Genomic DNA, 13,611 nt, shown 5'->3' on the forward strand with positions numbered 1-13,611 from the left:
TTAAATCAATGTAAAATAAAGTTTCTATGTTTCTAATCTCACAATTACATTAAATCCAGACTTCAGGGTCTCTTGCTCTCTCACACACACAGTGGCGGCTCCAGAGATTTTCTGATGCAGGTGCTATGGGGATGCTCAACACTTAAGAGAAGGTGCTTGGAATTTTGGGGATGTTTCATTATGGAGGTCGCATTGGACCACCCTTGGTATATATACTGCTCGTGCATTTTGGCAACAGAAGTGGTGTTATTCCCCATTGGTTCTAACGTGTTAGCAACTCAGAAAGTTTATTAAAACGGTTTCCCAGAATCAAAATGTCTGGTTGTGCGTTTGGTTGCACTAACATAGTATACTAATATACGTATATATGCTAACGTCTTCTATCCACTCCACTATAGTACACGGATCTGGTAGCTGTGTTGAAAATGTTGATAAAGTCAACTTTTTTTAAAATAACTTTCTCTGTCTGTGTTGCTTCAATGCTGATTCTCGCCATACTTCCGTTGCCAAAATGCGCGTGCATACGTTGACATGTCGTAATTGTGTACAAACAGTAAAAGAGTCTATATACACGCGTAACGTACACGCCCGCATTAACTGACCTATACTCATTTCGTGACTATGTAAAAGTATTCAACACAAGGGCTATAGATACAATATACATAAGCCTGCCAATGTAAACCTCTGAAAATAATATTTCACAAATCTGTCACAGTCAAGCCCTGAATACAACGGAGCAACAAACAACACAATCCAACAGAAACTGTGCACGCTTATGCTCAGATCACGAAATCGCACAGCCAGTTTCCAACACGTGCGTGAAGTTGGCCCCCCACCCAACGCAAAACGTCGGCAAAATATGCTCAATCGTTTGTGCTCCGTTTGTGCTGGTTTGTGCCGCAAAAATTTTCGTTTGTGCTGCTTTGGTTTTTTAGATATTAAAAGAACATTTATAGGTCATACTGAGGTCACGTAGCCCCCCAACATGCTCCAAATTTACCCAAAATAGTCTTAAACGTTTGTGCTTCGTTTGTGCTGGTTTGTGCAGGTAAAATTTTCGTTTGTGCTGCTTCGGTTTTTATAATATTTGACATTGAAATAAGGCGATGACGTCACTCAGCCCCCCCACATGCTTCAAGTTCACCCAAAGTATTCTTGTTTGATTGTGCTTCGTTTGTGCTGGTTTGTGCAGGTAAAAATTTCGTTTGTGCAGTTTTCGTTTTTTAGATATTAAAAGAACATTTATAGGTCATACAGAGGTCACTCAGCCCCCCACATTCTCAAAATTCACCCAAAATAGTCTTAAACGTTTGTGCTTCGTTTGTGCTGGTTTGTGCAGGTAAAATTTTCGTTTGTGCAGTTTTCGTTTTTTGATATTAAAAGAACATTTATAGGTCATACAGAGGTCACTCAGCCCCCCACATGCCCAAAATTAACCCGAAATAGTCTTAAACGTTTGTGCTTCGTTTGTGCTGGTTTGTGCAGGTAAAATTTTCGTTTGTGCTGCTTCGGTTTTTATCATATTTGACATTGAATTATGGTGATGACGTTACTCAGCCTCCCGCATGCTTCAAGTTCACCAAAAAACTATTCTTTTTCTATTGTGCTACGTTTGTGCTGGTTTGTGCAGGTAAAAATTTCGTTTGTGCTGCTTCGGTTTTTATAATATTTGACATTGAATTATGGTGATGACATCACTCAGCCTTCAAGTTCACCCAACAACTATTCTTTTTCGATTGTGCTACGTTTGTGCTGGTTTGTGCCGGTAAAAAATTTTTTGTGCTGCTTCGGTTTTTATAATATTTGACATTTGAATTATGGTATTGTTAATTTCAATAAAGTCTATAGTCAATAGAGTCTGATGTTATTTCTTTTTTTTTTTTTTTTTGCTTAACAATGTTCACACAAGTATAAAGATGGAGAAAGACTTAAACCTTTTCTGAAGGCTTAAAATACTATTTATCTGATTTCTGGTTATCGCCTAGGGGTGACCCCGAATAGTCGAAGATTCGATGATAGGAGAACCCTGATTCGACTACCAATCTCACAGTCGAATCGTCGCAGATGTGTTATGAAATGAGGATCCTTTAATTTTGGCCGTATATGGGTGCACACATTATCTGATTTCACATATAACAGCTTTCTCCCAATATATTAATATACAGCATATTATTATAATTCTGCAAATAATTTGTGAATTATCAGCTTTCAATAAATATTTTTAAAATGCGTTAATAAATCCAGCAACCCCTGTGACCGAGCTATACGTCCAAGGTTCCTATGTTAATAAACCATTGCCTCTTTGTTTCTACATTTAAAAGAAAAAGCTGGAAATTCTGGCTATACTTTCATTCTTTTAATAATTTCTTCATTTTATTTTATTTATAAATCACTCTGGGTTATCTGGTGTATCTATTTGGCTTGTGTTTTGTTTTCGTGCACTTGAGGCATTTTGCACATTTGTTCTGCAGTTTGTTACTTCTGACCTTATTTTATTAAAAATTGTATTTATTATAAACGTAAATTCTGATCTAATTTAAGTCTGTACATTTTGGATTGCTTTTCGTTGTATAGATTTTGCACTATTGCGTGCTGGCCATGCTTGCGCATGCAATTTAGCCGAACGTGCTAGGTTCTCTGCATCTCATGTTTAGAAGTTCATCAAACTAAACATTAAAAAACGGATGTTTTCGACGGGTATAAGTTTTTAAAATGTATTTAAAACATAGTGGTTATCTTGTCAAAAGTTAAACTACCAAATAGGCAAGCCATTTCTTTAAATTTCCGTGATGAAACGGAAAATATCTGCACCGAACCTATATTTATGCCTGACACGACTGTCTTTCTTGTGATTTAATATTATGGTGTTCACTTTCAAATGATAGAAAAGAGATTCCTGAAATAAATTATATCATCAGTTGTTTCTGTATCTAAAGTGAATGGAGATGATCAAAGTGAAAGCAAGCAGGTATTTCTGTGCTAATAACGCGTAGTGTCTATAACATAATTAATTTCAGTGTTTTTATGAATTGTATATAAAGCTTAGTTTTTATAATTTGCAGTAACAATCACAAATTATTTGTCATTTGTCGTTTTTTTTTTGGTCATGACTGCTTTGACGCGCTTAATCTCCAAATTAAATAAAAACACTGAATTAGCCGAGGTTTCCAAGGCAGGATCACCTTTGTTATATTTTTAGGTTTAGTTATCAAAATGTTTTGTGTGATGTTCTGTAGATCGTCGCTTTAAAATGTTATGAGGAATAATTAAACAAATGTTGCCTTACATTTTACCTTAAAAATATATAAATGCATTGTCAGTTTTGTCGCGTTTATCACTTGAAAGACAGTTTTTGGTCACTTTATCAGAAAGTTGTTTATGTGTGCTGCTTGTGAAAGAAAATAAAAGTTATCAATTTGTACCTGGTCTGACCCCCTCCCAACCATAATCATCACCATAATTCAATATCAAATATTATAAAAACCGAAGCAGCACAAACGAAAATTTTACCTGCACAAACCAGCACAAACGAAGCACAAACGTTTAAGACTATTTTGGGTAAATTTGGAGCATGTTGGGGGGCTACGTGACCTCAGTATGACTTATAAATGTTCTTTTAATATCTAAAAAACCAAAGCAGCACAAACGAAAATTTTTGCGGCACAAACCAGCAAAAACGGAGCACAAACGTTTAAGACTATTTTGGGTGAATTTTGAGAATGTGGGGGGCTGAGTGACCTCTGTATGACCAATAAATGTTCTTTTAATATCTAAAAAACGAAAACTGCACAAACGAAATTTTTACCGGCACAAACCAGCACAAACGTAGCACAATCGAAAAAGAATAGTTTTTTGGTGAACTTGAAGCATGCGGGAGGCTGAGTAACGTCATCACCATAATTCAATGTCAAATATGATAAAAACCGAAGCAGCACAAACGAAAATTTTACCTGCACAAACCAGCACAAACGAAGCACAAACGTTTAAGACTATTTCGGGTTAATTTTGGGCATGTGGGGGGCTGAGTGACCTCTGTATGACCTATAAATGTTCTTTTAATATCAAAAAACGAAAACTGCACAAACGAAAATTTTACCTGCACAAACCAGCACAAACGAAGCACAAACGTTTAAGACTATTTTGGGTGAATTTTGAGAATGTGGGGGGCTGAGTGACCTCTGTATGACCTATAAATGTTCTTTTAATATCTAAAAAACGAAAACTGCACAAACGAAATTTTTACCTGCACAAACCAGCACAAACGAAGCACAATCAAACAAGAATACTTTGGGTGAACTTGAAGCATGTGGGGGGGCTGAGTGACGTCATCGCCTTATTTCAATGTCAAATATTATAAAAACCGAAGCAGCACAAACGAAAATTTTACCTGCACAAACCAGCACAAACGAAGCACAAACGTTTAAGACTATTTTGGGTAAATTTGGAGCATGTTGGGGGGCTACGTGACCTCAGTATGACCTATAAATGTTCTTTTAATATCTAAAAAACCAAAGCAGCACAAACGAAAATTTTTGCGGCACAAACCAGCACAAACGGAGCACAAACGATTGAGCATATTTTGCCGACGTTTTGCGTTGGGTGGGGGGCCAACTTCACGCACGTGTTACAAACACTAATCTAATGATAAATCAGCAGTATTCCTATGGTTGGAGAATTATAGATGTAACTATGAAGAGCCAAGATTTCTGCTGCTTTAACCACCAAATTAATTCAATTTGTAATAGCCAACAGCTGGGGAAAATCAAGCACTTACCATAGACGTCTTCACAACTTTTGATTGATTGCGAAGGCATCAATGATGTTGTCGCAATTAAGGGTCTTTGCTAAATTTCCAAACTTGCTATCAAAAACAAACTGCCGTGCGTTAAGGTCAAAGGTTCACCAGGCGCTGCGCCCATTGGCCAAAGAAGATCACCTGTTTGGGCCTTGTTATTTTACACTAAAATTTATATTTTTAAATTATTATTTAATTCCTTTTTTAACAACATGAAAAAGACTATTCAAACATGACATTAAAATATAAACATATAAAATATTACAGACATTTCTTGGGGGTGCTGGGCGGGTGCTATGGATATTATAGGGGGAGCTACAGCACCACCTAGCTCCTCCCTGGCGCTGCCTCTGCACACACAACACACTGCATATAACAAATACATGACAATGCTGTTTATTTATGTTTTTTATTAATAAATGATTAACATTTTATGTACAAACGTGATGATAATAGCAGTAATAAATATTATTATATTAATTCATGATACAATTGCACTTTCAATAGAGGGTCCTTCTGGTTCATTTGTCTGCTCGCACGAACGAGGCGAACACGCTGTCCTCTCGACCGAGAAGAACCTCAGGTTTGTCATACTCCAGAATGACGCCCCTCTTCATCACAATCACCTGGTCTGCATTCAGGATAGTGTGAACACGATGCTGCCCAAGACAAACACAATGACGTGTTATATAGTTTGACGCACTGTCTGACCTAAAGTATCATAAACGCTTTGAGTCGTCTTTCTGCTATCCTGGAAAACATGTCATTAGGGTTTCAAGACGTGTGAAATTCAATATTAAATTGCTTTTCCACTTAAACATTTAATGACTTACAGCTATAGTGACCACAGTCCTATCGGCAAAGGCAGTCATCACAACCTTTTGAAGAATGCTCTCCTATAAGAAAAATACAACATATTATTGCATAGATAGATAGATGGATGGATGGATGGATGGATGGACGGACGGACAGAAGATAGATAGATGGACAGATAGATGGATAGACAGATTGACAGACTTAGATAGATACAGTAGATAAATACTTTGATGTTTAGCTAGCTAGATAGATAGATAGATAGATAGATAGATAGATAGATAGATAGATAGATAGATAGATAGATAGATAGATAGATAGATAGATAGATAGATAGGAGTAAATAGAAACAGATGGATGGATGGACGGATAGATAAACAGATGGATGGATAGATGGATGGACAGATAGATAGATAGACAGATGGACGGAAAGATGGATAGATAGACAGACGGATGGATGGATGGATAGATAGACAGATGGACGAATAGATAGATAGACAGACAGACCGATGGATAGATAGATAGATAGATAGACAGACAGACAGATGGACGAATAGATAGATAAGACAGACAGACAGATGGACGAATAGATAGATAAGACAGATGGATGGACAGGTAGATAGATAGACAGACAGATGGACGGATAGATAGATAGATAGATAGACAGACAGACAGACAGACAGACAGATGGACGAATAGATAGATAAGACAGATGGATGGACAGATAGATAGATAGACAGATGGACGGAAAGATAGATAGATAGACAGACGGATGGATGGATGGATAGATAGACAGATGGACGAATAGATAGATAGACAGACAGACCGATGGATAGATAGATAGATAGATAGATAGATAGATAGATAGATAGATAGATAGATAGACAGACAGACAGATGGACGAATAGATAGATAGACAGATGGACGGAAAGATAGATAGATAGACAGACGGATGGATGGATGGATAGATAGACAGATGGACGAATAGATAGATAGACAGACAGACCGATGGATAGATAGATAGATAGATAGATAGATAGATAGATAGATAGACAGACAGACAGACAGACAGACAGATGGACGAATAGATAGATAAGACAGATGGATGGACAGGTAGATAGATAGGAGTAAATAGAAACAGATGGATGGATGGACGGATAGATAAACAGATGGATGGATAGATGGATGGACAGATAGATAGATAGACAGATGGACGGAAAGATGGATAGATAGACAGACGGATGGATGGATGGATAGATAGACAGATGGACGAATAGATAGATAGACAGACAGACCGATGGATAGATAGATAGATAGATAGACAGACAGACAGATGGACGAATAGATAGATAAGACAGACAGACAGATGGACGAATAGATAGATAAGACAGATGGATGGACAGGTAGATAGATAGACAGACAGATGGACGGATAGATAGATAGATAGATAGACAGACAGACAGACAGACAGACAGATGGACGAATAGATAGATAAGACAGATGGATGGACAGATAGATAGATAGACAGATGGACGGAAAGATAGATAGATAGACAGACGGATGGATGGATGGATAGATAGACAGATGGACGAATAGATAGATAGACAGACAGACCGATGGATAGATAGATAGATAGATAGATAGATAGATAGATAGATAGATAGATAGATAGATAGATAGATAGATAGATAGATAGACAGACAGACAGATGGACGAATAGATAGATAGACAGATGGACGGAAAGATAGATAGATAGACAGACGGATGGATGGATGGATAGATAGACAGATGGACGAATAGATAGATAGACAGACAGACCGATGGATAGATAGATAGATAGATAGATAGATAGACAGACAGACAGACAGACAGACAGACAGACAGACAGATGGACGAATAGATAGATAAGACAGATGGATGGACAGGTAGATAGATAGACAGACAGATGGACGAATAGATAGATAGATAGATAGATAGATAGATAGATAGATAGATAGATAGATAGATAGATAGATAGATAGATAGATAGACAGATGGATGAATAGAAAGAAAGACAGATGGATAGATAGATAGATAGATAGATACAGTAAATAGAAACAGATGGATGGACAGATAGGTAGATAGACTAATGGACAAATAGATAGATGGATAGATAGATGGATAGATAGATAGATACAGTAAATAGAAACAGATGGGTGAACGGATGGATAGATAGGCAGATGGATGGATAGATGGATGGACAGATAGATAGACAGACAGACGGAAAGATAGATAGACGGACGGAAAGATAGACAGACAGACGGATAGATAGATAGACAGAAAGACAGATGAATGAATAGATAGACAAACAGATGGACAGATAGATAGATAGACAGATGGACAAATAGATAGATAGACAGAAGGATGGATAGATAGATGATACTTCGATAGATACAGTAGATATAAACTTAGATGGATGGATAGATGGATGGACAGATAGATAGATAGACAAATGGACAGATAGAGAGACAAATGGACAGATAGAGAGACAAATGGACAAATAGATAGATGGATAGATAGATGGATAGATAGATATATAGATACAGTAAATAGAAACAGATGGATGGACAGATAGATAGATAGACAAATGGACAAATAGATAGATGGATAGATAGATAGATACAGTCAATAGAAACAGATGGATGGACGGACGGACGGAGAGATAGGCAGATGGATGGATAGATGGATGGACAGATAGATAGACAGACGGACGGAAAGATAGATAGACGGACGGATGGAAAGATAGAGAGAAAGACGGATGGATAGATAGATAGTTAGATGGATGGATGGATGGATGGATGGATGGATGGAGGGATAGATAGATAGACAGATGGACAAATAGATAGATAGACAGACAGATGGATAGATAGATAGATGATACTTCGATATATACAGTAGATATAAACTTAGATGGATAGATAGACAGACAGACACACAGATTCTTAAATGCAGTAGATAGATACAGAGAATGGATGGATAGATGATTTCTTAGATAGATACAGTAGATGGATGGATAAAATGTATTGTACAAATATTTTGTTACTATTTTCTACTTTTCCATAAATGATGTATAAATGCAAATATTTGTCCCATAAAATTTCCCACTTGAGTTTTTCTGTCATTTTAAATCTATCAAAGTGACGCTGACTGTCCTTTGCTCTATTAAACTCAGCTGGGACATTAGATGGAGACACGCTTCATTTACTCAAGAGATTAGAAGCAGCGCAGGTGCAGTCATTGTGTCGGCCTCTTCACAGAGAAGAAGAGTGTGAGAATGGAGGTCTTTGCCCCTCAGGCCGTTTCTTTAATCTCTCATGCTCAATATCATACAGTACATCCAAGCAAACACGCATACACACCGTAGCCATGTCTATAGACGCAGTGGCCTCATCCATGATCAGAATACTGCTCTTCCGTACAAATGCACGCGCCAGACAGAAGAGCTGACGTTGCCCTTGGCTGAAATTCTCCCCACCTTCAGTTATTATTGCATCTGAAATACAGGAAGAGAAAAATCAATCATATCCGGAGTTCAGCATAACCTATTAAAGATTGAAGCCAATGATTGAATCCTAGTTTTACAAAAAGGTTTTGTATGGCTGGTGTGGTGTATTGGGGAAGTGATTATTTTCAGTTGTTTCTTACCAAGTCCTCCAGGTAAAGTTTTAACCACAGGTTTGAGTTGTGCAATTTCAAGCGCTTCCCACAGCATACTATCTGTAGCCTTCATCTCTGGGTCGAGATTAAAACTGAAGAGAAGGAAATTAAATATGAACAAATCCTGTTATAAATTCAGGGTGACCCAAAAATTCAGCAGTTCTGGAGAGCAAAACGGATATGTTATGATGCTCTGCTGTTACACTTTAAAAATGCTCGGTTATTTTCAACCCAGTGTTGGGTCAAACAAGGGACAAAGCCAACTCGCTGGGTTGTAATTTAACCCATGCTTGGTGGTTTCAACACAAAATTCCAGGTTGTTTTATTACATTGTTGGGTCAAATGTAAAACTTTTCTGGGTTTATGTAACCCATCATCTTTGTTCATCCCTTTTTGACCCCACGCTGGGTTGATAGTCACCCAGCATTTTTTTTATAGTGTACTATGGTACACCGAGAGAGACAACCAAAGATAATAATAATATATTTGAATTCATGGTTGTATTTTAATTATAAAGTAAATGTGGCATCTTTTGTAAATGCAAATTAAATTGCGTATTTTTAAATTGATCATTGTCATGAAGCACATAATTTTTTTTATTGTAAATGTAACAGACACCAGCTAGTGAGTGATGGTCTTTAGCCTCCTTTTGAGAAGAGCCATGGCCAGATCGATGGCCGGTTCGAGTCCCGCCCGGGGCGGGTGCAAGTAGGACTTTTTACTTGTCCGCACCGGAGCCACTGAATTCGGCGTGGATCCGGCCCAGAGTTCTCTGCTGTCTAGGAGTTTAACTCATTCCATTTTTTGAAAAGTTGCTCCCCTACATTTTTTGTGATTTTCACAAAAGTTTTATAAAATGTATAAACATACAAATATATCAAATGAAAGAACAGACCTTCTGCTTTCAAACAAACAATAAACAAACAAAGAAACGGGAAAAAACGTTTCCTCCTATCTATATTTGTTCTTTGCTTGTAAACTCTTAAATATGGGTTTTTTTCTTTAAAAATAATTTTTTTTAAGCAAAAAGCTGAAATAATTGCATTGTTAGGAAGGAATTTTGTTAGAGATCAGATTCAGAACGATTATCAAAACACACAGAGTTTAAAATTAGTAAATAACGTTTTGGCTTCAGTTTTTTCTTAAATTGGGTAAATTTGGTAGCCATCTAGTGGATAATAGCGTTATTGCAGATTAACATAAAAATTCTTTAGAAAGAATTTTCTATGCAAATATTTTCTCTTAATTGATGAGATAACAAATATGATGTTTAACTTTGACTCTAAAGAGATTTACCGGATGGTTCCGCTGAATAAAAAGGGATCTTGGAGAATAATAGAGAAGCGAGATCTCAGCGTCTGAAGAGGCAGTTTTGCTATATCGATGTCATCAATGATTATTCGCCCTGTAGGAGTAAAAAAGGCATATCACATATTATACATGCCTTAAAAATGGCATTCATGTAATGTTATAATTAGCTTGAGCTGAAAAAAAAGGTGAAAGTCTCACCCTCAAATGTGTCAACCATCCGGAAAAAGGCTAATGAGAAGGATGACTTTCCACTTCCTGTTCTACCACAGATTCCAACCTATAACAAATGAGGACAACCATGTGTTTGGCTGGCTGGTTTTAAAGCTTGCTTTTTATAAAATGTGACCCTGAACCACAAAACCACTCACAAAATGAGGATATTAGGTGAAGACCGTGTTTCATGAAGATTTTTTGTAAATTTCCTAGCATAAATTTGTCCAGCTTTAAAGGCGAATTTCTCAATATTTAGATTTTTTGCACCCTCAGATTCCAGCTTTTCAAAAAATTTTATCTATCCTAACAAACCATACATCAATGTAAAGCTTATTTATTATTAAAAATGGTTTTGTGGTCCAGGGTCAACATCACATGGCTAGTACGCTCCAATTAAGAAACCAAGACCTAAATGTGCCACAATATGTTGTGGGTGTTATATTTAAAGGGGACATATAATGAAAATCTGACTTTTTCCATGTTTAAGTGCTACAATTGGGTCCCCGGTGCTTCTATGAACCTAGAAAATGTGAAAAAGGTCAACCCATTAACTTAGTTTTGGTAAACCATTCTCTGCAAGCATGTAAAAAATAGGTAAATGAAATGTGGCTCCCCTGTGATGTCAGAAGGGGATAATACCACCCCTTAATTGAACCACGGCACTGTCATTTAGTGCAAAGATCAGCTCATTTGCATTTAAAAGGGTACCTTTTGTCCCGGGCTGATTTGTGCGTTGACGTGTTTGAGGACGGGCTTAAGGGTGCTGTCGTACCTCACGCTCAGATTCTGAATCTGAATTTCACCCCGCTGAGGCCAACCTTCTGGAACCTGAGACGCAGCTGAGATACACACACATGAGGCAAAGACATTTAACTAGTGGTCAACCGATATAGCAGCTGATATTTGGCATTTTTTTATGGTTTGTTTTGCAAGGCTGACATTTGAGAATTTCATAAAGCAGCTGTCTGATCAACATATAAAAAGGACCAGGTCTGGTGCAATATATTTCATCATTTATATCATCTTCACTATGCACTACATATTAAATTTGTTTGGGAATTGTCATTTTCTGTGTGTGTGAAAACAAGGCTTAATTCTGAGTTTCAAAGCGAAACATGGATGGATGCAAAGAGATGGAAGCTGAGAAAAACAGGAAGACAAATGCTGAGTGTATATGACTAGGTAACATGACAGTAAATGAAGCAGAAGAAGTCGATGCAGAGTAAATGTGGGTCATACATCACGTGATACTCACACAGCAGACCTTCATAGTTTTCAGGATCAGTCTTCAAAAGAGCTTTGATTCTCTTCACAGCTCCGAGCTGCACTTCCATGTCAGCCAGATTACGCACCATCCAGTTCAGGTAGTTAGAAACCTGATAATATATACATGACAAGGCAAATCCTGTTGAAAGTTACATGCCTTTATATCCTTTATATATGCAAATAACAATATAGGCCTATTAAAAGGATTTTTGTTCTCATGGGGGCTGACATATAAGATCACAAAGCCTGCCAAATTATACTTACAATATAAAGCCACTAAACATTAAAATTCTTGGGGAATACTGCAGTTGCAGATATAAAAAATATGCCTACATGTGCATATTTCATACATGGTACAGTAAAAATCACTCGTGTATCCTTACCATAAGGGCGTATGTGAGTCCCAGCCCCACCAGCCCAGTGGACAGATGACTGAACAGTGAATTGGTAATGGAGGCCACAGCTGCTATCAGGACTATACAGGTACCAATGTATTCCTGTATCGAGAAACCAACCAAAAGATCAATCTCGATTAATCGCATACAAAATAAAAGTTTGTGTTTGCAAAATATATGTGTGTACTGTGTGTGTATAAATAAACACATAAATTATTTATATATTATGTGTTTCTTAACTCTTTTCCCGCCCCTTGACGATGTATCTCTTCAATTAAAAAAAAAACATTTCCCTGCCAATGACGCTTTCCTGAAGAGTTTTTATGAAAATCTTTAATTCTGCTATTATCCACTAGATGATGGTCTTACCCAATTTATAAAAAACTAAAGCAAAAACAATATTTTAAACTATTTTAAAATAGGGCTGTCAAAAGATCAATCGCGATTAACCGCATACAAAATAAAAGTTTGTGTTTGCAAAATATATGTGTGTGTACTGTGTGTGTATAAATAAACATACATTATTTTTATGTACAATTTTTTTAATGTATATATAAGAAAAAAATTATATAAAAATTTTTTCCCTGCCAATGACGCTTTCCTGACGAGTTTTTATGAAAATCTTTAATTCTGCTATTATCCACTAGATGGCGGTCTTACCCAATTTATAAAAAACTAAAGCAAAAACAATATCTTAAACTATTTCAAAATAGGGCTATCAAGAGATCAATCGCGATTAATCGCATACAAAATAAAAGTTTGTGTTTGCAAAATATATGTGTGTGTACTGTGTGTGTATAAATAAACATACATTATTTTTATGTACAATTTTTTTAATGTATATATAAGAAAAAAATTATATAACATTTTTTTCCCTGCCAATGACGCTTTCCTGACGAGTTTTTAATGAAAATCTTTAATTCTGCTATTGTCCACTATGGCAGTCTCAACCAATTTATAAAAAACTAAAGCAAAAACAATATTTTTAACTATTTTAAAATAGGGCTGTCAAAAGATCAATCGCGATTAATCGCATACAAAATAAAAGTTTGTGTTTGCAAAATATATGTGTGTGTACTGTGTGTGTATAAATAAACACATACATTATTTTTATGTACAATT

General features: G+C 36.5%; 1 protein-coding gene across 4 annotated transcripts in view; it reads right to left on the minus strand.

Moving 5' to 3' along the window:
- Positions 1-5,217: 5,217 nt before the first annotated feature.
- Positions 5,218-13,611, minus strand: part of abcc8 (ATP-binding cassette, sub-family C (CFTR/MRP), member 8) — a 73,753-nt gene continuing 65,359 nt past the window's right edge. For 2 of the 4 annotated variants that reach the window (XM_065292211.2, XM_073813306.1), the window contains 9 exons: positions 12,478-12,591; positions 12,084-12,204; positions 11,537-11,667; positions 10,814-10,892; positions 10,601-10,709; positions 9,293-9,396; positions 9,007-9,140; positions 5,629-5,691; positions 5,219-5,454 (listed from right to left, as the gene is read on the minus strand). In XM_065292211.2, the coding sequence (XP_065148283.1) occupies positions 5,317-5,454; positions 5,629-5,691; positions 9,007-9,140; positions 9,293-9,396; positions 10,601-10,709; positions 10,814-10,892; positions 11,537-11,667; positions 12,084-12,204; positions 12,478-12,591 (993 nt within the window). In that variant the 3' untranslated portion in view covers positions 5,219-5,316. Of the gene's footprint in view, positions 5,455-5,628; positions 5,692-9,006; positions 9,141-9,292; positions 9,397-10,600; positions 10,710-10,813; positions 10,893-11,536; positions 11,668-12,083; positions 12,205-12,477; positions 12,592-13,611 lie in introns of all 4 variants that reach the window. The other 2 variants (XM_065292212.2, XM_065292213.2) reach the window with 2 other exon arrangements.

Source organism: Paramisgurnus dabryanus, chromosome 23, assembly GCF_030506205.2.
Source record: "Paramisgurnus dabryanus chromosome 23, PD_genome_1.1, whole genome shotgun sequence".
NCBI lineage: Eukaryota > Metazoa > Chordata > Actinopteri > Cypriniformes > Cobitidae > Paramisgurnus > Paramisgurnus dabryanus.